This window comes from Rattus norvegicus, chromosome 1, assembly GCF_036323735.1.
Source record: "Rattus norvegicus strain BN/NHsdMcwi chromosome 1, GRCr8, whole genome shotgun sequence".
NCBI classification, from domain to species: Eukaryota; Metazoa; Chordata; class Mammalia; order Rodentia; family Muridae; genus Rattus; species Rattus norvegicus.
The window spans coordinates 88,213,976-88,238,379 of record NC_086019.1 but is presented as its reverse complement, the minus strand read 5'-3'; the positions used below and the strand labels follow the sequence as shown (position 1 = coordinate 88,238,379).

Sequence of the window (24,404 nt, the reverse complement as noted above, 5' to 3'; positions counted from 1 at the left end):
TAGATCCCTATTACAGATGGTTGTGAGTCACCATGTGGTTGCTGGGATTTGAACTGAGGACCTCTGGAAGAGCAGTCAGTGTTCTTAACCACTGTGTCACCTCATTTTTAACTTTTTTTTTTCTTTTTTTCGGAGCTGGGGACCGAACCCAGGGCCTTGTGCTTGCTAGGCAAGCGCTCTACCACTGAGCTAAATCCCCAGCCCCCATTTTTAACTTTTAAAAGTGTTTATGCTTAGTAGCCAGTCCTATAACCAGCTTGCTCGAGCTAGCTCCAGCACATGGCTGCTATCCTTTGTCTCTTGTGGCTTTTATTCTGTCTGATAGGGTCTCATATAGACCAGGCTAGTCTTGAACTCACTATGGAGTTGAGGATGATCTGGAACTTCAAACCTTCCAGGATACCACCATGCTTGTAACATCTAATTTTCACAAAGGGAAACTGAGGCTCAGGAAGACTTTCTAAGACAGCGAGACAATGGGCTCTGGGCCAGGGTGATGCATCCCCCCCCTTTCCTCCCACAAGGCACTGTGTGTTCTCAGCACAGTCTCACCCCACCCCCACCCCCCACACCCGGGTCTGTATGCCCCTGCAAGTCAACACCTGTTTGGGCTTCCAGCTATCTTGGCAGGCAAGTGAGGCTCTCTCTCCTTCATTGTACAGACTGGGAAAGTGAGACAGCCGGGGCTGCTGGCCAGTTATCTACCCTTGCTGCACCCAGGGCTGAAGCTCAGGATGTCCTTGAACCCCTGATCTTCTTCACCCCAGGGACTGCCTCCAATTTTGGTTTTTCTTTTCTGAGATAGGGTCTTGCTGTGTATGGTCTAGAACTCACTGCAACCCATTCTCTCAATCGGGATGACAGGCACACAGGCCTGCCTCTCTCTCTCTCTCTCTCTCTCTCTCTCTCTCTCTCTCTCTCTCTCTCTCTCTCTCCTTTCTTGCTGCCACTCCTTTATTCCTTTCCTCGGCAGACTTCCAGTCCTGGAGTTTCTCTTTGTCTCTTTAGTTCCCTCTGCCTTGGCGCCTGATTATCTCCGTTCTGTCTTTGTCTCTGTGTCTCTGTGTCTCTGTGTCTCTGTCTCTGTCTCTGTCTCTGTCTCTGTCTCTCTCTCTCTCTCTCTCTCTCTCTGGGGTGTGTGTGTGTGTGTGTGTGTGTGTGTGTGTGTGTGTGTGTGTCTCCCCGGTCCCTGTCTCTGTCCCCTTTCTGTCCTGATCCTTTTGTCTCTGCCCTTGGCTTCTCTGTCCCTCTTTGTGACTTTGCTTCTTCCCACCTCGCGTCTGTGTGTCCCCTCTCCCATCTCTCAACATCTCCCTCTACTCTCTCCTCAGCAACTCTCTGCCGCTGACTCTGATTCTCTTGTGAGAACTTGCTGGAGACCGGCACGCCCAGACCTGCCTCCGCCCCCAGAACCGGGGAGCCAGCCCAGGCCTGTGCCTTTAAGAGCCGGCGGCAGGGGCGGAGTCTCAACTGACCCCGCCCACCGCGCCCCTCCCCCTGACGTCCCTTCCTCCCCAGCCCCTCGGTCGCCTCCCTCCGCCGCCGCCCCGGGCCGGCTCCGCGCCCCCTCCCCGGCCCCCGCCCGTGCACCCTCCTGTCTGCCCGCTGCCCAGATGGCGCCCCGGGTTCCCCTTGCACGGGGCCACTAGGACCCTCTGTGTCTTCTCCCCTCCCCCGTCCTGCCCTCTCTCGCTCTCGCTCAGCGAGGACTCGGGCGTCCAAGGCGCCCAGCTTTTGAGCTCGCGTCCCCAGGTCGGCTGGGGGGGGAGGGGAAGAGAGGGGACCCCGAGATCCCCACCCCCCCCCACCCGGCCGCCCCTGTCCCTTTCCCTCCTGGGACCCCAAAGAAGATGTCTTCGAGGACGGCGCTGGCCCCGGGCAACGATCGGAACTCGGACACGGTGAGTGGGGCCCAGCCCCTTGGGGAACCCTGGCTGAGTCCAGCCATAGAACCCCTCCCGGACCACTGACCCCGCCAGTCTTGACTCCTTTCCCGGCTCCACATCCCAGACCGACGCTTCCCATGACTTTGAGGCCTCTCCGCTCCCTCCTCCCGACAGCCCCAGCCCAGCCCGACCCCTAGGGGCGCCCCTGTCTTTGGACCCTTCTCCGGTCCCTCTGCAGAGCGCTTCCGCCTGGTCTCTTCCCTCCAGGAAGCCCCCTCCCCTGCCCACCGGCAGCCCCTCCCTTCCTCAGCTGCCCCGTAGTCCCCGGCTCGCTCGCTCGCCCGCAGTCTGGCCTCGACTCTTCCCGGATGGCATGGGCCCCTGTTCCCCGAGGCGCAGCCCTGTCTCCCCCCTACCCCATCCCCCTCGCAAGGCCCGACCCGGCCTGGCCCTGCTGTCCTCCCTGCCTCTTGTCGAGTCGGGGTGCTGGCTCTCCCTGCTACCCCTGGCCAGTCCCCAGATCTGTTTGGGCTCCTGAGAGCTGCCTCCCCAGGAAGCCAAATGGCACCTGGGCCCAGGGCCCTGCCCGCTTCCTTCAAGGTGTCTCTACTCCCTAGCCTGACCCTGCTGTGCCAGGCTACTCTGTCCTTGGATCCTTGTCGCCTCTGGGGTCCCCTAGATGCGACCCAGGCGCGTCCAGTCTTCCTAAGGAAAACCTTGGTTTCTAACCTGCAGGCTCCAATCCTGTGCTAGGGTTCCAGGCCCCAGGCCAGACTGACTCTGGCTCCTCCTGAGACTCTCCCCAATTTCACCTCCTCATCCCCTCCCCACAACTCCCTTCTAACTAGAGCCCCTTTCCTTCCTGGATGTTGGGCTTTCTGGAGGAAACACCACCACCACCACCACCACCACCACCACCACCACCACCACCACCACCACCCCACCACCCCCAGACCCTAGGCCTTCCCTTCTCCCTTCATTCTGCCCATGCCTTTGACCTCCTCCTGCCTGGGTCTTTAGCCCTGACATCTGGGAGTTTACTGAGCCCAGATCCTCTGGTTTGGGGACTCCTGGCTGCACCGTTTCCCATGCCAGGGTCTTCCTTCATGGAGGCAAGGCAGGACCCCGCTCCCCATCCTGCATTTCCCACAATTCTGACAGTTTTCCAGGTGTCTAAGTCAGCCCACCGATCCATTCTCGCTTATGCTGGTTCCTCTACCGGCCACCCTCTCACCAACCTTCAACACAGCCCAGCCACACACTTTTGTTTTTGGACAGAGTTCCTCTATGTAGACCAGGTTGGCCTTGAACTCAAAAAGATCCACTTGCCTCTGCCTCCTGAGTACACCCTGAAGCTTTTCCTGTTTCTAATGCACATGGTAGCTATTAGATAATGCCTCTCTGCCCCTCTGCCCCTGTACCCTGTTGGCCTAGGTTTCAAGTTGGAGGTTTCACTCAGGCCCACCCACTATGGTTTCCCCAGTCATTCCAGAGAGGAACCCGGTTTCTGAGTCTTGGATTCGAATGCTGCCTCCATGGGCCAGATTACATTGTAAAGCCTGAAGAGGCTTCCTTCTCTGAGCCTGATTCCGGCCTTGGAAAGTATGTGTGTGTGTGTGTTGGAGGGGTTGGGGGGTAACGACTTGAGTCCCCCAAAGAATTACCGGAGACATGTGGGTGAAGGCTGGTACATAGGCGGCGCTCATGGCTGTTGGCTGCTGGCATGACTGGGGATCTGAGTCAGAAGGCGGTGTGTTCTCAACTACAGCTGTCTTTAGTCGTCAGACAAGCTCCCAGAGTCTGCTCCAGCCTCAGTTTCCTTGTCAGTGGGTTGATGGGGGCACCTCCCTGACAGGGACTTCTTCAGGTCACATGTTGTGATTATCGCTACCTTAATTATTCAAATAAACTCAGATTCACATCGCACTGCTGTGTGACCTCAGGCCAGTGACCTCACCTCTCTGAGCCTCTCCCCTGCGTTCCTGAGATTGTTGGGGTGTAGTGAGGGTACTGAGGTGATTCGTTGTGTCTTTTGACTCCAGTCTATGAAGATAACTTTGTCTCGTCTGGAGTGACATCGGTCTCTTTCTGCAGTCTGAGGTTATAGACCCCTCCCCTGCTACCTGCTGACCGTTGTGATACCCACAAAAGGTCACATTCTTCTACACCAACTAATAGAGCTGTGGAGACCGGGCCGGCTTCCCTATGTTCCCTAGCAACAGGCGCAGTGTTCAGGCACCAGTCTGTCGGTCAGGAGGGATCCGGGCCAGCTGGTGGTGCGGGCCAATTTTAGCTTCTGCCCCTGACCCCAGGGGGTTTCGTCATCCCCTGCCCCAGCTACCCCCTTGCAGGGGTCCCTCAGCCCTGCAGCCTTCAGTGCAGTGCCTTCCTGCTTCTGAGGGAGCCCCCTGTCAGCACCCAACAGGGGTTCTTCTCCAGGCTCCTAACTCCGCAGGGATCAGAGACCTTATCTTCCATCTCTACCACCAGCCTGCTGCTCCTGGGGCCCTGAGCCATGAGCTGAAGTGGTGGCATCTGGGGGGATCAATGCTCAGGAGCCTGGAGCACTTTCCCTGCTTGAGCCTTGGGGAATCCTTCCAAGTCTGGGGTTGAGAATGATTACATTAGCTGGACCCACAGGAGTTGGGGTACGAGTGGCATGTGCCGGGGACAGGTGAGGGTGAGGTACCAGCCCGGGGTAATCCTATTTTTATTGGCTGTGCTAGGGATGTACCATGGGCTAGGGCTCTGCCCACCATATCCACAGCACAGTACTGAGAGTTAGGCGGGGGGGGGGGGGGGGGGGGGGGGGGGTTCTACCACTGAGCCACGCCCCCAGCCCCTCACTGGGGGATTCTGGGCAGGGCTCTACCACTGAGCCACGCCCCCAGCCCCTCACTGGGGGATTCTAGGCAGGGGCTCTACCACTGAGCCACGCCCCCAGCCCCTAATTAACAAGTTCTCTACTGCTGAACTATCTCCTCAGTTCTTTTTTTTTTTTGTCTCAGGCAGTATCTCACTGAGTTGCTTAGGCTGACCTTGAACTCACTACATTGTTCTGATGGACCTTGAGTTTAAAAGATTGCCTCTGATTCCCAAGTAGCTGGGATGACATGCCTGTTGGGCTTCGTCCTTGTGAGGAAGCTGGCACCTGTCTATCCTAGCCTTTGTTTTTCCCTAGCCTGTGTGTGTTCAGGGCCTCCCTCCCTGGCCTCGGCTGGGAACAGAGTGTAGGTGAGAGACCTGTTTGTACATGACCTGGCAATGGTATCATCCTCCCAGTGAAAGCCACATGGGAAGTAGGGGTAGCGGAGTAAGCCTGTGAGCTACTGGGGAAACCGAGGCAGGAGGATTTCAAGTTTTCAAGATCTTATCTCAAAATTTAAATTAGAATGAGGGCTGGGAGTTGGGATGGGGAGATGGCTCACTGGGTAAAGTGCTTACTATGCAAGTAAGAAGACCTGGGTTCAGATTCCAGCACCCACGTAAAAGCTGGGCATGGTGGGACACGCCTGTGTTGGGTGGGGGGTGGGGCAAGTAGAGCTAGGCCGATACCAGGTGCTTAGGGCCAACCAGTCTAACTGACACGACAGACTCTAGGTTCAGTGAGGAGAGTGTTTCAGTGGAGGGTAATAGAGGGAGATGCTCAAAACTGACCTCTGACCTCCATAGGAGAGCAAGAAAGAAGTGGGTACTGGGGACATAATGCAGTGATAGAGCCCCTGCCTAGAATCCCCCATTGAAGGGCTGGGGGCGTGGCTCAGTGGTAGAGACCCTGCCTAGAATCCCCCAGTGAGGGGCTGGGGGCAGGGCTCAGTGGTAGAGCCCCTGCCTAGAATCCCCCAGTGAGGGGCTGGGGGCAGGGCTCAGTGGTAGAGCCCCTGCCTAGAACCCCCCAGTGAGGGGCTGGGGGCGGGGCTCAGTGGTAGAGCCCCTGCCTAGAATCCCCCAGTGGGGAGCTGGGGGCGTGGCTCAGAGGAGGAGCATTTCTCTAGTATATGAGAACTGCACACATACACAAAAGACAAAAACAGGTGTAGGAGCATGAGTCAGTCTAATGGGATACTTATAAGGAACTTCTGTTTGCTAAAATGGCTGCGTTCAGATGCCAGCTCTAGGCCTCAGTTTTCCCTTCTGTAAAATAAGGACAGGCTTCATTGGCGTTCCGTGCTTGTGAGATGCGGTGGTTGCTGAGGAGTGGCCGGGCAGGACTCCGTGCCTCAGGCAGCTCAGGCCTCGGCCTGCTGTCTGTCCAGGCCTCAGCCTGCTGTGTGTCCAGCCTTCTCCCTTCCTCATGTTCTTTGTCCTGTTTTCCCAGCCATGAGGAGGGCACGGAGGGAGATCAGCCAGGGCTTCTGGCTCTCCGAGCTGCAGCCAAGAAAGGAAGGCCCAGTCCCTGGAGGTTCCCAATCGGACAGGGCAGCTGGGCCTGAGCAGGTCACCTCATTAGGGAGGCTGGGGAGGGACAGGCGGCAGGGACAGAGGAGCTGATGGCGTGGGAGACGGCAGGACAGGGCCTGTGTCACTGTCAGGAAGGGCGGCAGTCAGGATGAAACAGTGTTTCGTGGAGAGGTGGACAGAGTGGCCAGGGCAAGATGTTGGGGCAGGATAAAAAGTTCTGCTGTTTACTGGAGAATCTGGGGCAACAGTGATGGGGGTCAGTGCTCCTCCAATCTGGGAATATGACCTAAGACCTTCCTAGAAGCTCCCAAGATGTGACTATTCCAAGCTCTGTTTTTCTCTTTTCTTGTAGACATGAACTGATGAGGTTAATTCTAAATTAGGTACAAACCGGGCATGGCAGCGCAGGCCTGCTAATTCTGCACTTGGGAGGCTGGGGCAGGAGTATCAGTAATTCAGGGCCAGCCTGGGCTACATGAGATCCTGTCTCATCTGTGACATAAAGCCTGACATACATGTAATTCCAGCTCTTGGAAGGCTGAGGCAGGAGGATTGTTACATGTTCTGGCCCAACTTGGGCTCCAGAGTGAGACTCAGAATCAAAAAATTAATACTAAATAATGTCCATAAATAGGACAGCACAGCGATTAACAACATGCTGAAATAGAGGAAGACCAGCGAGAGGGAGTTTAAGGCCACCTTCAGTTGCATAGTATGTTCAAGGCTAGCCTGGACTACAGAGGCCCTGTCCAGAAAATGCATTGTCACGTTTTTAATCCATGGAAAGCTGAGACGTGGGTATCGAGGAAGACTGCGAAATGTGGAGACAGCGACCTGGGAATGAACTAGGGACATACATGCTCACACAGTGTAGAGTTGAGGGGCTGCAAACATCAGTGACACAGGCCTGTCATCCCACACTGGGTTGGCCAAGCCGCCATGCCCAGTTCCTACCTAGTTTATCATCCTCATGAGCTCATGTCTACAAGGAAAGAGAAAGAAACAGAGCTTGGAATCGTCATCTCTCGGGAGCTTCTGGGAGGGTCTTAGAGCATATCAGGAGTTCAAGGTTATCCTTGGCTACATAGGGGTAGCCTGAGCTACTAGAGACCCTTTTCTACCCTCCCCATTAGCCCACCCCAAGAACTTGTGGCTGGCCCAGGAGCATTGGCAGATGAGGGCTCGGGTGTTGGGATTTGTGCTTGCCCGGTCAGGGTGTTGGATCTGCATGAAGGTTGACACTTGCTAGAGGTTGAGGTCAGCAGCTTTAGAAGATTGTAGTCTGGACATGCTGGCAGGCAGGCAGGCGTATCTGAGACCTCAGTGGTCCATCTCAGAGGCCCCCATTGTATGCAAGTGCCCCACCCACCACCGCGAATGTTCCCTAGCTCTTGGTTCTTCTTGAGATGGGACTGTGTGGAGGAGCCCAGTGTGGTCCGGTTGTCATCCCAGCCATTGAGAAGTGGAGCCGAGAAGATGGAGCGTTAAGGCCGCCCTCAGCTACGCAGTCGGTTCAAAGCCAACCTGGGCTTCAAAGGGACCTGCCTCAACAAAACAAAAGTTGTAGCTTGCTATGTAGCCCAGGCTAACCTGGAACTCTGTGTAGCGGAGGATGGCCCTGTACTTCTGATCCTCCTGCTTCTACTTCCAAGTGTGTGTCACGACCAGTTTATTTTGTGTTAGGAAGGAACCCAAGGCAGCTGTAGCCCCAGCGGCAGACCTGTGTGGGATGGGGTGGACCTAAAACGATTCTCTTTCCCTGGCCCAAGTTTGTAAAGGAACACCAGGGCGAGTGGCCAGAGCTCTAGAGAACCAGCCTGGCCCGGAGGTGTCACTGCGGTGAGAAGGAACTGGGTGTCTCACTTGTTTCTCTCCACACAGCATGGCACCTTGGGCAGCGGACGATCTTCGGACAAAGGACCGTCCTGGTCCAGCCGTTCCCTGGGTGCTCGTTGCCGGAACTCTATCGCTTCCTGCCCTGAGGAGCAACCCCATGTGGGCAACTACAGGCTGCTCAGGACCATCGGGAAGGGCAACTTTGCTAAAGTCAAGCTGGCTCGGCATATCCTCACGGGCCGGGAGGTGAGTGGGGGTGACCGAGGGGCTGAGGTTGGTGGGCAGGGGAGTGGGGAGATCAAGAGGCGGTGTGACGTGAGGTCAAGGTTGGTCCTGGCTGGCCTTCTTATCTCAGAAAATTGCCCAACTTGCTCAGAATTTAAAGGTGGTTTTGTTTTGTTGTTTTGTTTGGACACGCCGCTCTGTGTAGCCCTAGCTTTCCTAGAACTTGCTCTCTAGACCAGGCTGCCTTCGGACTCAGAGATCCATCTGCAAGGCCCACAGAGGCCAGAAGGCTCCAGCTCTTTTGGGGCTTGAGTTACAGGTTCTCTGGGTCTGACATGGGTGCCGGGAACCAAGCAGGGTCCTGTGGAAGAGCAGCAAGCGCTCTGAAGTGCCGAGCCGTCTCTCCATTCTCTACGTGCTCAAAACTTTCCAGAATAGTCCCAGTAGGAAAAGAAAACCAGTTAGAAGGGTTCTTGAACTGTCGGGAAGTCCCAGGTCACAGGTGTCGCCTTCCCGCCCGCCTTCCTCTTTTGTGTATTTTTATTGTTTGTTTGTTTTTTACTGGGTATGTGAGAGAGAGAGACCAGACTGGGACATGTTTGCCTTGTGATGGGTTCTCTCACTAAACTGGGAGCCTGTGGCTTCAGCGAGGTTGGCTGGGCATCAGGTCTGGCCTCTACATCCCCGCCCTGCCCCCGGGCTTCTGGGCTCTCATGGCCATGCCTAGCTTTCTTAACAGGAGTACTGAGAGTTAAGACCTAGTTCCTAAAGTTTACGAAGTAGGTGCTTTACCTTAGGTCCAGCCTGCCTGCTTCCTTTCTCTCCCCAATTATTTTATTGGTCAATTTTGTTATTTGATAGTTTCCTACATGTATATAATATATTCTGTTTGCTCGTTTTTTGTTTTTTTTTTTTTGTTTTTTTTTTTTTTTTGTGGTTGCTGTGTTCTTGTGAGACAGGGTTTCACTATATAGTCCTGGGTAACCTGGAAATTGTCACACACACCAGGCTAGCCTTTGAACACCCAGAGACCTGCCTGCCTCTGCCTCCTGAATCATGGGATTAAAGGTGTGTGCCGCTATGCCTTGATTGTTATTTTAAAATTATTTTGTTTTTTACAATTTTTTTTTTTTACGTTCATTGGTTTTTCTTTGTGTGTCTGTGTGAAGGTGTCAGACACCCCGGAACTGGAGCTACAGACAGGTGTGAGCTGTCATGTGGGTACTGGGAATTGAACCCAGGTCCTCTGGAAGGGCAGTCAGTGCTCTTAACCACTGAGCCATCTCTCCAGAACCTGTTTGTGTTTTAAGAAAGAAGTGACTCTGTGGCCTCAAACTCTCATCCTCTTCTCTGCTTCCTGACTCTGAGTACATGTCTGCAGCACACTCATACCCATTGCCTGTTTTCTGCATTTATTTGGCCACAAAAGCAGTAGGTCTACTGCGCAAAGCTTGCCTAGAATCCTCTAGCAGTGGTAGAGCCCCTGCCTAGAATCCCCCAGTGAGAGGCTGGGGGTGTGGCTCCGTGGTAGAGCCCCTGCCTAGAATCCCCCAGGGAGGGGCTGGGGGCGTGGCTCAGCAGTAGAGGGGTTCCTTCCTGGCTTGTACAAGGCCTTAGGTTTGACACCCAGGAGCACAACACAACCCAGAACTCGTAAGAACCAGACATGGTGGTATATGCTTTTAATGTCAGCACTCAGGAGGTGGAGGCAGGAGGATCTCTGTGAGTTCTCTGGTCTACAGAGTGAGTTCCAGTCCATTTAAAAATCAAAGCAAAACACATCTTAAGCGTCAGAATGGCAGGCTGGTATTACTCAGCAGTGTAAACATAAATTAAAGCCCTTTCCTTTTTTGAGATAGGATTTTGCTAGATAGACTAAGGCTCGAACCAAAACTCGTTTTGATTTCGTCTTTCTCCATTTATTTTGGGAGTGTGCATATGTAAAGAGGTTAAAGGACAACTTGCAAGAGTTTCCTGTCTCCCCTCACCCCATCGGTTCGAGGCTCAGACTTGGGGTGTCAGGCTTGTGGCCTTTGCCACCTCACCACCCCCATCTCAAACACAGTGTCAAGTATGGAACCGGCACCATCCACCATCCTCGGTTGCAGTGCTGGGCCCCTCCCAGGAATGTGGAGCTGTTTTTCTTTCCGAGATTTAGTCCTGTGCTTTGTCACGTTCACAGATGAAAGGAACCATATGATTGTCTCAATGCTGGCATCGCACGTGCCTGACAAAATTCTCAAGGAAAGGAGAACCCGGCCAGGGCACAGGGCCTGCTCCCCACCGAGCACAGGCTGCACCCCATATGTGGGGACGACTCCATTCCAGGGGTTGCTTTTTTTTTTTTTAAGATTTGTTATTTTCAATTTTAATTTTTAGCCCCCCCACCCCTTTCGAGACAGAGTCTGTCTATGTAATCTTGTCTGGCGATCCTGGAACTCACCATGTAGACCAGGTTGACCCAGAACTCACTGAGATCCTCCTGCCTCTGCTTCCTAAGTGCTTCACCACACAATAAGATTCACTTATTTAAATTGTGTGTCTGTGTTTCTGTCCATGGGCATGTGTACATGTGTGTAGGAAGCCAGAAGACAACATTGGGTGTCTTGTAACTGGAGTTACTGATGGTTGGGAGCCACCAGGTGGATTCTGGGAACTGAACTCTGCAGGGGGCTGTGCACTCAGTCACTGTGTTTAATATCTCCCCAGCCCCTTGCTAGTCTACGACCTGCCATGTTGACCAGGCTGCTCTCTGACTCACTCTGCCTCCCAGTTGTTGGCTCTATAGGCCTGGACCACTATACGTGGCTCAATTAACATTTAATATTCAGTATTTAAAAAATTTCTTTTTGACATATGTCTCATATGACTCATCTCTCCAGGCTGGCCCCAAATGTGCTGTGGGATCTGGACTGGGGGTTTGACCTCCCACCTTCTTCTTCCTATAGGTCGCTATCAAGATCATTGATAAAACCCAGCTGAACCCCAGTAGCTTACAGAAGGTGAGACCCAGAGAAGGGAACAGAGTGGGAACAGAGTCCCCAGTGAGAGCTGGGACCTGACGAGTCCTGGAGGGGGAAGGGATCCCCCCATTCCCCACTTACAACTCTCTGTTCTTCCTTTCTGGCTTGCCCAGCTGTTCAGAGAAGTTCGAATTATGAAGGGACTCAATCACCCCAACATCGGTGAGGAGAGGATGGGAGATGGCCGTGGGTGGAACCCTTGGGAAGGGAGGTGGGACTGTATTGGAGAGACCTGGCCTCCAGTTGTCCTGGCCTCCGATCTGTAGGAAGGTTGCAATGACTGGGTGAGATTAGCCTGTTCCGGGTCCGTGCTCATCAGCAGAGGGGAACAGTGTAGCCCCGCCTGGATGTGGTGATGGCCTTCGTGCTGACTGTGTAACTGCCAATTGCCAGCAACATGGGCACAGGTCCTAGGCTTCACCGCCCAGACTCTCCTGTAGAGAAAGCTGAGCAGCATGGAAAACCTGGCCGTGTGTAGGGAGCCGCTGAGGGTTCTGGTGGGAGGCACTCATGACTGGCCGATGGCTGCAGCATCTGGGTGGAGAATGGCGGGCTCTTCATGCTGACCTAACACCTCCCCCTCCCCCCCAGTGAAGCTTTTTGAGGTGATAGAGACGGAGAAGACGTTATACCTGGTGATGGAATATGCTAGCGCAGGTGAGGCTCCGCCCACACCCTGCTCTCACATCCCCCAGACCCCACACTCTGCTCTCACATCCCCCAGACCCCACACCCTTCTCTCACATCCCCCAGACCCCAGACCCTGCTCACACATCCCCCAGACCCCACACCCTTCTCTCACATCCCCCAGACCCCACACTCTGCTCTCACATCCCCCAGACCCCACACTCTTCTCTCACATCCCCCAGACCCCACACCCTTCTCTCACATCCCCCAGACCCCATAACCTGCTCTCACACACCCCAGACCCCATAACCTGCTCTCACATCCCCCAGACCCCAGACCCTGCTCACACATCCCCCAGACCCCACACTCTGCTCTCACACCCCCCAGACCCCACACCCTTCTCTCACATCCCCCAGACCCCACACCCTGCTCTCACATCCCTCAGACCCCCACACCCTGCTCACACACACCCCAGACCCCACACCCTTCTCTCACATCCCCCAGACCCCCACACCCTGCTCTCACACACCCCAGACCCCATAACCTGCTCTCACATCCCCCAGACCCCACACCCTTCTCTCACATCCCCCAGACCCCAGACCCTGCTCACACATCCCTCAGACCCCATAACCTGCTCACACACACCCCAGACCCCCACACCCTGCTCTCACACCCCCCAGACCCCACACCCTGCTCTCACACCCCCCAGACCCCACACCCTGCTCTCACACCCCCCAGACCCCACACCCTGCTCTCACACCCCCCAGACCCCACACCCTGCTCTCACATCCCCCAGACCCCACACCCTGCTCACACACACCCCAGACCCCACACCCTGCTCACACACACCCCAGACCCCATAACCTGCTCTCACACCCCCCAGACTCCCACACCCTGCTCACACACCCCCCAGACCCCATAACATCCCCCAGACCCCACACCCTTCTCTCACATCCCCCAGACCCCAGACCCTGCTCACACATCCCTCAGACCCCATAACCTGCTCTTACATCCCCCAGACCCCCACACCCTGCTCACACATCCCCCAGACCCCACACCCTGCTCTCACACCCCCCAGACCCCACACCCTGCTCTCACACCCCCCAGACCCCACACCCTGCTCTCACACCCCCCAGACCCCACACCCTGCTCTCACATCCCCCAGACCCCACACCCTGCTCTCACATCCCCCAGACCCCCACACCCTGCTCTCACATCCCCCAGACCCCCACACCCTGCTCACACACACCCCAGACCCCCACACCCTGCTCTCACACCCCCCAGACCCCACACCCTGCTCTCACACCCCCCAGACCCCACACCCTGCTCTCACATCCCCCAGACCCCACACCCTGCTCACACACCCCCCAGACCCCACATCCTGCTCTCACACCCCCCAGACCCCACACCCTGCTCTCACACACCCCAGACCCCACACCCTCTCTCACACCCCCCAGACCCCACACCCTGCTCTCACACCCCCCAGACCCCACACCCTGCTCACACACACCCCAGACCCCATAACCTGCTCTCACATCCCCCAGACCCCACACCCTTCTCTCACATCCCCCAGACCCCAGACCCTGCTCACACATCCCTCAGACCCCATAACCTGCTCTTACATCCCCCAGACCTCCACACCCTGCTCACACATCCCCCAGACCCCACACCCTGCTCTCACACCCCCCAGACCCCACACCCTGCTCTCACACCCCCCAGACCCCACACCCTGCTCTCACACCCCCCCAGACCCCACACCCTGCTCTCACATCCCCCAGACCCCACACCCTGCTCTCACATCCCCCAGACCCCCACACCCTGCTCTCACATCCCCCAGACCCCCACACCCTGCTCACACACACCCCAGACCTCCACACCCTGCTCTCACACCCCCCAGACCCCACACCCTGCTCTCACACCCCCCAGACCCCACACCCTGCTCTCACACCCCCCAGACCCCACACCCTGCTCACACACACCCCAGACCCCATAACCTGCTCTCACACCCCCCAGACCCCCACACCCTGCTCACACACACCCCAGACCCCACACCCTGCTCACACACACCCCAGACCCCACACCCTGCTCACACACACCCCAGACCCCATAACCTGCTCTCACACCCCCCAGACCCCCACACCCTGCTCACACACACCCCAGACCCCACACCCTGCTCACACACACCCCAGACCCCACACCCTGCTCACACACACCCCAGACCCCATAACCTGCTCTCACACCCCCCAGACCCCACACCCTGCTCACACACACCCCAGACCCCACACCCTGCTCACACACACCCCAGACCCCATAACCTGCTCTCACACCCCCCAGACCCCCACACCCTGCTCACACACACCCCAGACCCCACACCCTGCTCACACACACCCCAGACCCCACACCCTGCTCACACACACCCCAGACCCCATAACCTGCTCTCACACCCCCCAGACCCCCACACCCTGCTCACACACACCCCAGACCCCACACCCTGCTCACACACACCCCAGACCCCACACCCTGCTCACACACACCCCAGACCCCACACCCTGCTCACACACACCCCAGACCCCACACCCTGCTCACACACACCCCAGACCCCACACCCTGCTCACACACACCCCAGACCCCACACCCTGCTCTCACACCCCCCAGACCCCACACCCTGCTCTCACACCCCCCAGACCCCACACCCTGCTCTCACACCCCCCAGACCCCACACCCTGCTCTCACATTCCCCAGACCCCCACACCCTGCTCACACACACCCCAGACCCCATAACCTGCTCTCACACCCCCCAGACCCCCACACCCTTCTCTCACATCCCCCAGACCCCCACACCCTGCTCACACACACCCCAGACCCCACACCCTGCTCACACACACCCCAGACCCCACACCCTGCTCACACACACCCCAGACCCCACACCCTGCTCACACACACCCCAGACCCCATAACCTGCTCTCACACCCCCCAGACCCCACACCCTGCTCTCACATCCCCCAGACCCCACACCCTGCTCACACACACCCCAGACCCCACACCCTGCTCACACACACCCCAGACCCCATAACCTGCTCTCACACCCCCCAGACCCCCACACCCTGCTCACACACACCCCAGACCCCACACCCTGCTCACACACCCCACTACACCTTGCTCTCACAGTACCTCCCCTATTGTGCCCTCTGGCTCCAGCTTTCACCCCTCTGGCTCTCTGCAGGAGAAGTGTTTGACTACCTCGTGTCGCACGGCCGCATGAAGGAGAAGGAGGCTCGAGCCAAGTTTCGGCAGGTGAGAGACAGGGTGCTCTGACTCCCCGGGAAGAGGGTCTGGGTAGGTGAGTCGTGTGCCATGCATGTGGACATGAACGGGGTGAGGATGCACAGGGACCCAGGTGGGAGGAGGCTGTTTGGGGCCTGGGGTTCAAGTGATGGAGGTGGGTGTACAGGCGAGTGGAAGCTGGGGGTTGGGTGGGGTGGGGGTGGTAAAGTGCTGGAGTATGCAAGGCTGGGGTGGATCAGGCAGGGGAATCGGGCTCAAGGTCATCCTGAGCCACATCGAGCTTCAGCCTCAAGATTCTGTCACAAAAGAGAGACAGAGACAGAGAGAGAAGGACAGGCCATAAAAAGGAAGGCTGGGGAGATGGCTCAGTGGATACAGACCTGCTAAGCAAGCCAGAGGTCTAGAGTTTAGTTCCCTGACCCCGGCGGGGTAGATGTGGTGGCAGCTTCCGTCCCAGCACTCAGGAGGCAGCAGGGCTCACGGCGGCTGGGTAGCTACACTGGATTGTCAGCTGCTGGTTCAGTGAGAGACGCCCTCCCTGGTAAATAAATCGGGAGAGCAATTGAGAAGCACACCGGTGTCAACTTCTGTCCCTATGCACGCATGCACTCAACACATGTGGGAGCTTGTAGAAACACAGGCATACACAAACTCAGAGAGATGCACAGAAAGGTATGTGGGTCCTTGAAGGAGTGTGTGTAGGTGTGAGGTAGCTGAATGCATTGGCTTGGCAAGATGGAGGTGGGGCTGCTGGGTGGCAGGACCTGCAGGTGCTTGGTATCGGGTGTGTCATGGTAGGGCCGAGGTGTGGAGGGTTCACCCACTCTCACCTAGGTGTGGACATTGGTGGGTGGGAGTGTATATGGAAGTTAGAGGACACCCAGTGTAAAGCCAGATGTGACGTTAGTGGACATGCAGGTGTGAGGCTTGGGGTCAGGTGACTGGACATACAGGTGTGAGGACCAGGTGTGATGAGATGACTGGACAACATGCAGGTGGAGGTAACTGGACATGCAGGTGTGAGGCCCAGGCATGGGGTGACTGGACATGCAGGTGTGAGGCCCAGGTGTGAGGCCCAGGTGTGAGGTGACTGGACATGCAGGTGTGAGGCCCAGGTGTGAGGCGACTGGACATGCAGGTGTGAGGACCAGGTGTGAGGTGACTGGACATGCAGTGTGAGGCCCAGGCATGGGGTGACTGGACATGCAGGTGTGAGGCCCAGGTGTGAGGTGACTGGACATGCAGTGTGAGGCCCAGGCATGGGGTGACTGGACATGCAGGTGTGAGGCCCAGGTGTGAGGTGAGAGGATGTGCAGGAGAACAGATTCCGGGTGAGAAGTTCAGAGGTATGAAATGAGAGGTGTGAGAAGCATTTCAGGGTGTGTGGCCTGTGAGTGGGCACCACCGTATTTAGGACTGGTGTGAGGGTACCCTTTGTGTAGGGTAAGCACCTTTAGGGACAAGGATTGTAGCCCTGGTGAGTTGGGGCCACATACCTGTTTCCCAGCCTGGGACACTTTGGGAGTTTCCAAACATGGACTAGTCCCAAGGTCTTGTTACTACAACCAAGGATATGCATATGTGTGTACCTGCATGTATGCACATCGTACATGCATGTGTGTGAGTGTGCATGCATGTGTCCAGGTGCATGCATGTATGTGCATGTGCGTGCATTGTGTGTGTGCATATGTGTGTGTGTCTGTGCGTGTGTGTGTGTGTGTGTGTGTGTGTGTGTGTGTGACAGAGATCTGCCTGTGAGATTATTAGATGTCAGGGTGTTCAATGCTCGCTGAACCTGGCTGAGTCCCCAGGGCCTCAGCTTGTGCCCAGAGAAGCACTGGGCATGGAGGTCAGCTGTGCTTTGTGGCTTCATGGGCTGCAAGGGACACAGAAGACTCTGGCCTCACACATGACGTGTCTTCAACCATAGATCGTGTCAGCCGTGCACTACTGTCACCAGAAGAACATTGTACACAGGGATCTGAAGGTAAGCCCCTCCACCATGACCCCAGCTGTGCCTTAGCCCCTGCTCCTCCCTTTGACTTTCCTTAGCTGCAGTGCCCGAGTTCTTTCCCAGGCATTTATGACGCAATGGGTGTGGGGGGACGGCGGTGGGAGCTCGTGTCCTGGCATGGCCTCAGGATGGCCACGGGGAAGAGATAGGCTATCTGTACTCGGCCTTCAGCTTGCTGTGCCTCTGACGTGCGAACCTTCTGGAATCCCTGAGAACTTGGCTTTCAGGCCTGAGTTACTCCAGCGTCTTGGGAGCCCAGAGTCCTAGGATGCCCAGAGGTCCAGGGCAGGCAACGAGGATGGGAAAGAGACCCCTAGGGCCCAACTCACGTTCCTGCTGCAACCAAGTTCCACAGCCTCTTAGGTCACCCCCACCCCCTGCATCCCTGTCAAAGAACCACGGAAATCCATGACCAGACAGCCCAGTGGGCACCATGCAAGCCTTCCAGAGCACCTACTGTGTGCTGGGCTGCGCACTAGGGGCTTTATTTTATTTTTATTTTATTTTATTTTTTTCCTTTTTTTAAATATACATTTTATTTATCTATTCATTTAACATATGTGAGCACACTACAGCTGTCTTCAGACACACCAGAAGAGGACATTGGATCCCCATTACAGGTGGTTGTGAGCCACCATGTGGTTGGTGGGATTTGAACTCAGGACCTCTGGAAGAGCAGACAGTGCTCTTAACCACTGAGCCATCTCTCCAGCCCTTTATTTTATTTTTATATTAATTTACTTATTTATCTCGATTTTTCAATTTCTCTGTGTAGCCCTAGCTGTCCCGGAACTCACTCTGTAGACCAGGCTGCCCTTGAACTCACAGAGATCTACCTGCCTCTGCCTCCTGAGGGCTGGTGTATGCCATCACCGCCCACCTTCCATTTATTTATTTATTTATTTATTTATTTATTTATTTATTTATTTATTTATTTATTTTTACTTTATTTTATTGGCACTGAGGGCTTTAAAGACAGACTGAGCCTGAGGACTAGAGATGTTTCATGTTTTTCAGAGCCCTAGGGAAGGGTCCTGAGGTGGTTTTAGAGGATAAAGGCACCCACTACACTCTCCCATAAACCTGAGTTCACTCCCTGGGGACCCACATGGGGGAAGGAGAGAACTGGCTCTACAGGGTTAGCCTCTGACCTCCATGTGATTGCAACTCCCATCCCACTCCCCAGACATAAACATGTCTGTGAGCCCAGTGTGGTTTATGTAATCCCTCAATCCCAGTCATTGGGTGGCTCAGGCATGCTGATTAGGAGTTCGAGGCCAAGGGCTAACACATGTAATGTGTAATTGAGTGCTCTTTTGATGTGTGCAAGGCCTCGGGTTCAAGTCTCAACCACAGGGGACAAAAGGGGACCACTTGGAAGTTTAAGGCCGATCTCAGCTAGATGGGACCATGCCTCAAAATTGCAACAACAAAAGCAAGCATAACCTCCGGGGGCGGAGTGGGGGGAGATGGGGACGGGGTGGGAGAGTTGGATGTGCAGGTCTCACCTGTAATCCCAGCCCACGGGAAGATGAGGCAGGGGACTTGCTATGAGTTTGAAGTAAGCCGTGCTTTTCAATAGCAAGCCGCAAGCCTCATGTCAGGGATAGGGGTACAAGCACTCAGGGGGTAATTTCCATGAGATGGAGGATAGCCTGGGCTATGTAGTGAAGCCCGCCATGGAATGGCTGCGGAAGCTTATGGATACTTGCTCTAAGAGGCAGGCACTTTGCCAACATTTTCAGCTAGGCTGCCGGGGAGAATTAACCTGGAGGTTGTGCGCCACCTAGTGGAGGAGACTGGAATTGACCAAAAATGGTTTCCCAAGTCCAGATGGAGACCATCAGAACTAAGGCCCAACTGTGGAGCCTCAAATATCAGGGGGGAAAATGTCAGCAGACTTCAGATGTAGCTCACACTGAGGAGTACTAGCCTAGGATGCACAAGGCCATGGGTGGTTTTACCAGCCTCCCACAAACATGGTGTGATGGTGCGGACCTGTAATTCCAGCGCTGGTAGGCAGCGGCACGACTCTGCCTTCACTCTCTGGCTTCTCTTTCCTTCTCAGGCTGAGAACCTGTTGCTGGATGCCGAGGCCAACATCAAAATCGCCGACTTCGGCTTCAGCAACGAGTTCACGCTCGGCTCCAAGCTGGACACCTTCTGTGGGAGCCCCCCGTACGCCGCCCCGGAACTGTTCCAGGGCAAGAAGTATGATGGGCCAGAGGTGGACATCTGGAGCCTGGGCGTTATCCTGTACACACTGGTCAGCGGCTCCCTGCCCTTCGACGGGCACAACCTCAAGGTGCCAGCGATGGGGTGGGCCGGGTCAGGTGGGCCTGAGGTCACATGGCCAGATGAGGAACAGGGGTGATTCGGGTGCCCACGGCCGGAAGGCCAGCTGGTATGGCCGGTACTGTTGGGGCCCATGCTGTGAGCTGTATGGCTGGTGGATTTCAGTTCTAATAGTGACCTGCTCTAGGGGAAAATCATTAGAAATTTCTAGGTCATGCCCCATTTAAGGCTTTTCAAATCCAGTGTGCATAAGAGAGGCAGAAACATGGCGTGAGGGGTGAGCCTCACAAGCAGTGACAGAAGGGACAGAAGGCAGGGTTTCATTTCTGTGCAGTGCCCAGATTAGGGAAAGCCACAGAAAGTAGGAGCAGACTAGTGGTTGGTTAACATTAGGATGGGGGAGGGAGAGCTGGGTTCAGGTAAAGGGCTTAGGGATTTTGCTGATGGGGATGGAACTAAGGGCCAAGCCAGTACTCTACCACTGAGCCACGCCCCCAGCCCCTCCCTGGGGGATTCTAGGCAGGGGCTCTACCACTGAGCCACGCCCCCAGCCCCTCCCTGGGGGATTCTAGGCAGGGGCTCTACCACTGAGCCACGCCCCCAGCCCCTCCCTGGGGGATTCTAGGCAGGGGCTCTACCACTGAGCCACGCCCCCAGCCCCTCCCTGGGGGATTCTAGGCAGGGGCTCTACCACTGAGCCACACCCCCAGCCCCTCACTGGGGGATTCTAGGCAGGGACTCTACCACTGAGCCATGCCCCCAGCTTTCTGAGGTATTCTTTTTTTTTTTTTAATTTATTTTTTTTTATTTATTCATTTATTATATATAAGTACACTGTAGCTGTCTTCAGATACACCAGAAGAGGGCATCAGATCTCTTTACAGATGGTTGTGAGCCACCATGTGGTTGCTGGGATTTGAACTCATGACCTCTGGAAGAGCAGTCGGGTGCTCTTAACCGCTGAGCCATCTCTCCAGCCCCTGAGGTATTCTTTTAAAATGATAAAACAAAGTTCTGAAACTAGTAGTAGTAATAATTGTGTACTCACCAGACTTACTCAAACTCCTAAAAATTGTACATTTAATTTTTTTCTTTTGTTCCTACACCGTATTGAATGGGACGTGCCTGCCATTCCAGCACTGAAGAGGCTGAGTCAGGGAGAGAACACATTCAAGGCCCATGTGGGCCTCTTAGTGACTGCCTGTCTCAAAAGGAAAATCCAAGGGGGCTGGGGCTGTAGCTCAGTGGGCAGGAAGCCCTGGGTTTTTCCTTCGGCACCACCAAATGAAGAAAAGGCCCAAAAAAGATTGCATCCGCATTTGCTTGACTTGTCTATGGTGGATCCAGAAAACAAAGGGAGTGAGGCAAATAGAACGTCTTTATCAGTCTCTGCCCGGGCTCATGCTCCCTCCAGAGCAACACAGAAGCAGATAACTGGGAGTTACTGGGAAGTGTGGGGGGTGTGTCATCAGCTTGATTGGAAGGTGGTTTTTTTTTTATTGTTTTTTTCCCTTTGATGTTCTTGCTTTGAAACATTGCCAGTGCACGGAAAAGCTGCAGGGATAGAATAGAGACACCCAGCACCTCTCAGGAGGCCCACGCTGGCTGACATCCAGCCCCAGGGCTGGCTCCCTATGCACGAAGCCCTGTCTTTATTGATGGGCCACCAGACAGTTCACTGTGGACACTGTGTCCCTTGGTCCCTAAACACTGCGGTGGTTATCTCCTGAGACTAGAGACATTTTTCCTGTGACCGGTCACACACAGGAAACGCAACGTTGGAACACTGATGGCCTCCACCCTAGGCCACAGTTAGACATTTGTCTCGGGAATATTGAGCCACGTCCCCAGCCCCTCACTAGGGGACTCAGTGATTTGACCTGTGGCTGACTTCAGGTCACTTAACTTTCTAGAGTGTCCCTCAGTCTGATTGGCTCCCCGTGCCCTGTGTGTAGATTCTAGAGGAATTCCTCAGCAGCTCCCTATGTCAGGAAGTACTTGGCTACCAACAGGGCGGGAAATGCCTTTTCCTTCTTGTACCAGAATGAAGGCTGAGCCCTTTGACCTTGTATCAACCCATCCTTTCGTTCAAGACCCTGACAGTCCCTTCTGTATAACAGCAGCCCTCATGCTTGCGGAGGCTAACCTGGGAGGCACTTGTGGTGTCCTTTAGTACAGAGAGAGTGGCTCTCACAGTGGAATAACCTTTGTAAACTTCCAGGATGAAGCTAAGACCTTGTCAAAGGGTCAGGCTGATAGCCCCACTGCCCCAGGCTCTTGCTGTACCCTGTTGTGCTAGCGTCTGCAATCCAGTCTTGTTGTTTTCAGTTTGCATGCACGAGCATGTGTGTGTGTGTGTGTGTGTGTGTGTGTGTGTGTGTGTACCCACACATGCGTGGTTAATTATTTATGTGTATGTGTTTGTTCACATTTGTGTGGGGGCTCGAAGAAGCCAGAAGAGGGCATTGGATTCCCTGGAGTTAAGGAAGGAAGGTTCTGAGCTGCCTAACGTGGGTGCCGGGAATCGAACTCAGGTCCCTTATAAAAGCAGTAGCTGCTGCCAGGCCACTGAGCCCATCTCTCCAGCCCTGTATCCTCTGGTGTGTGGATGCATGGAGAGGCCCGAGGTTGCAGTTGGAGGTCTCAGTCACACACAGTTCACTGATGTGCCTGGACTTGCTGACCCGCTTGCCTTGGGGACCCTATCTCTGTTTTCAGGGGTGGACCAAGAGGAGTCCACCATGCTCACCCAGCAGTTGGTGGGATTTAGGCATCTGAATTCCTGTTCTAATGCATGCCTGGTGAGCAACCAGTTCTCTGTGGGCTCACATGTTCTCTGTGAGTACCTCAGGCGAGTCCCTCTTTGAGCCTGTGTCTCTAATCTGTGGGGGTACAGGTGGACATTGACAGTGTCCATTTGAGGGACTGCAAGGTAGCTAAGAGCACTTGCTGTTTTCCCAGAAAACTCGAGCCTGATTCCCAGGACTGATAGCTCCCAACCTCCCGTTAACCCCAGTTGCAGGGGATCTAGCGCCCTCTTTTGCCTTCTGTGGGCAGTACACACACAAGCCCAGATACTCAGACATAGAACTTTTAAAAATGTTTATAAAAAAAGAGTATCCCAGGGGTTGGGGATTTAGCTCAGTGGTAGAGCACTTGCCTAGCAAGCACAAGGCCCTGGGTTTGGTCCCCAGCTCCGAAAAAAAGAAAAAAAAAAAAAAGAGTATCCCAGGCTGGAGAGATGGCCCAGTGGTTGAAAGTGATGTCTGCTCTTCCAGAGGACCCGGGTTTAGTTCCCAGCACCCACAGGGTAGCTTATAACTGTCTAGACCCCCAGTTCTACAGGATCTGACACCCTTACACAGACATTCATGCAAGCAAAACACCAGTGCACGTGAAAGAAATAAAAATAACAATAAAGAAGTACCCCCTTGAATCAGGTACAGTGGTACATAGCTCTGGGAGGCCGAGCTTGGAGAATTATGAGTTCACAGGTAGCCCCATCTGTATAACGAGATCCTTTCTCCCAAACCCCAAGGTAAGCAAACACATGAAGATCCTTTTTGGAACAACATGGCTGCTTGGGAGAAAGACACTGGTGGGGGACAGTGGCAGGGACCCTTCCCATTGAAAACCTGGTCTTTACATACTAGTTACTATAAGCCTGTGCCTTTCTTAGGTAGAATGCATCGTGTACCTTTCTTAGTAGGGTGCCTGGCTCCGCAGGAAGCCCTAGGTTCAATCCCCACCAATGCATTAATGGGGTATGGTGTCTCACCTCTCCAATCCCAGCACTCCAGAGACAGAGGCAAAGTGGTCGAGTTCAAGGTCTTCTTTGGCTATACAACAGGTTTGGGGTGGGCCAGCCTGGGCTATGTGAGACTCTGTCCTCCAAATCTGAAGGCAGGAGGAAAAGTTAGTCTATTAAAAGAAACTTCAGGCTGGGCAGGGTTACAGTTAGGATTAGGGAGGCAGAAGCAGAGGCAGGCAGATCTCGTGAGTTTGAGGCTAGCCTGGTCTACAGAGCGAATTCTGGGACAGCCAGGGCTATGCAGTGAGACCCTGTCTCAAAATTTTTCTTTCAATTAAAAAAAAAAAAAAGGAAAACTAGAAGTTTTAAGGTCCTAGGAACATGCTTGGTTGATTGCCTGTGAAGCCAATGGAGATCCTTCCATTCCTTCCCCAAGCACCATATGACCTGGGCGTGGGGGCTCACGCTGGCACCCCAGGATTCTTGAAGTGAAGTACCAGGCAGGTGGAGGCCTGTTTCTGTTGGACCCTGTCTCAAAGCAGGGGAGGGGAGGAAGACTTTAAACTTGCTAGCTCTAGGGCGCCCCCTTCCCACAGATGAAGGTGTGGTCAGGAAAGTAGGGCTAAGTTTCTTACTATATCTGGGCTGGGATTTCCATCATCTCTGTTCTCCCAGAAGGTCTGGACATGGGTGTTGATGAGCCCTGCCTGCAGGGGTGAGGTGGGGTGGGTGCAGGGGTGCTGAGCCCTGTCTACAGAGGCAAGCATCCGGGCCTTGTGCTTGCAGGAGCTGCGGGAGCGAGTCCTCAGGGGCAAGTACCGAGTCCCCTTCTACATGTCTACAGACTGCGAGAGCATTCTGCGGAGATTTCTGGTGCTGAACCCCGCAAAACGCTGTACCCTGGAGGTGAGCCCTCTCCCAGGACCCTCTGTGCCCTCCCTGTGGCTCCGTTCCTCCTGCCTGGGGCTGGGTTCAGCTCTGAGTGCAGACGACAGCAAGGAGGAGGTTCCCGGATGGTCTTCGCCATGTCAGTAATTAAGCTAATGAGCTCTTAGGATGAT

At 54.9% G+C, this 24,404-nt stretch overlaps 1 protein-coding gene across 3 annotated transcripts in view; it reads left to right on the top strand.

The window, feature by feature from the left end:
- Mark4 (microtubule affinity regulating kinase 4) overlaps nt 1–24,404 on the top strand; it is a 36,507-nt gene that overhangs the window by 1,479 nt on the left and 10,624 nt on the right. For 2 of the 3 annotated variants that reach the window (XM_006228472.5, XM_063273644.1), the window contains exons 2-10: nt 1,332–1,901; nt 8,169–8,369; nt 11,297–11,350; nt 11,485–11,533; nt 11,963–12,028; nt 15,222–15,292; nt 17,214–17,270; nt 19,366–19,602; nt 24,130–24,249. In XM_006228472.5, coding sequence (XP_006228534.1) covers nt 1,851–1,901; nt 8,169–8,369; nt 11,297–11,350; nt 11,485–11,533; nt 11,963–12,028; nt 15,222–15,292; nt 17,214–17,270; nt 19,366–19,602; nt 24,130–24,249 — 906 coding nt within the window. In that variant the 5' untranslated portion in view covers nt 1,332–1,850. Of the gene's footprint in view, nt 1–1,331; nt 1,902–8,168; nt 8,370–11,296; nt 11,351–11,484; nt 11,534–11,962; nt 12,029–15,221; nt 15,293–17,213; nt 17,271–19,365; nt 19,603–24,129; nt 24,250–24,404 lie in introns of those variants that run through there. The other variant, NM_001191071.1, reaches the window with a different exon arrangement.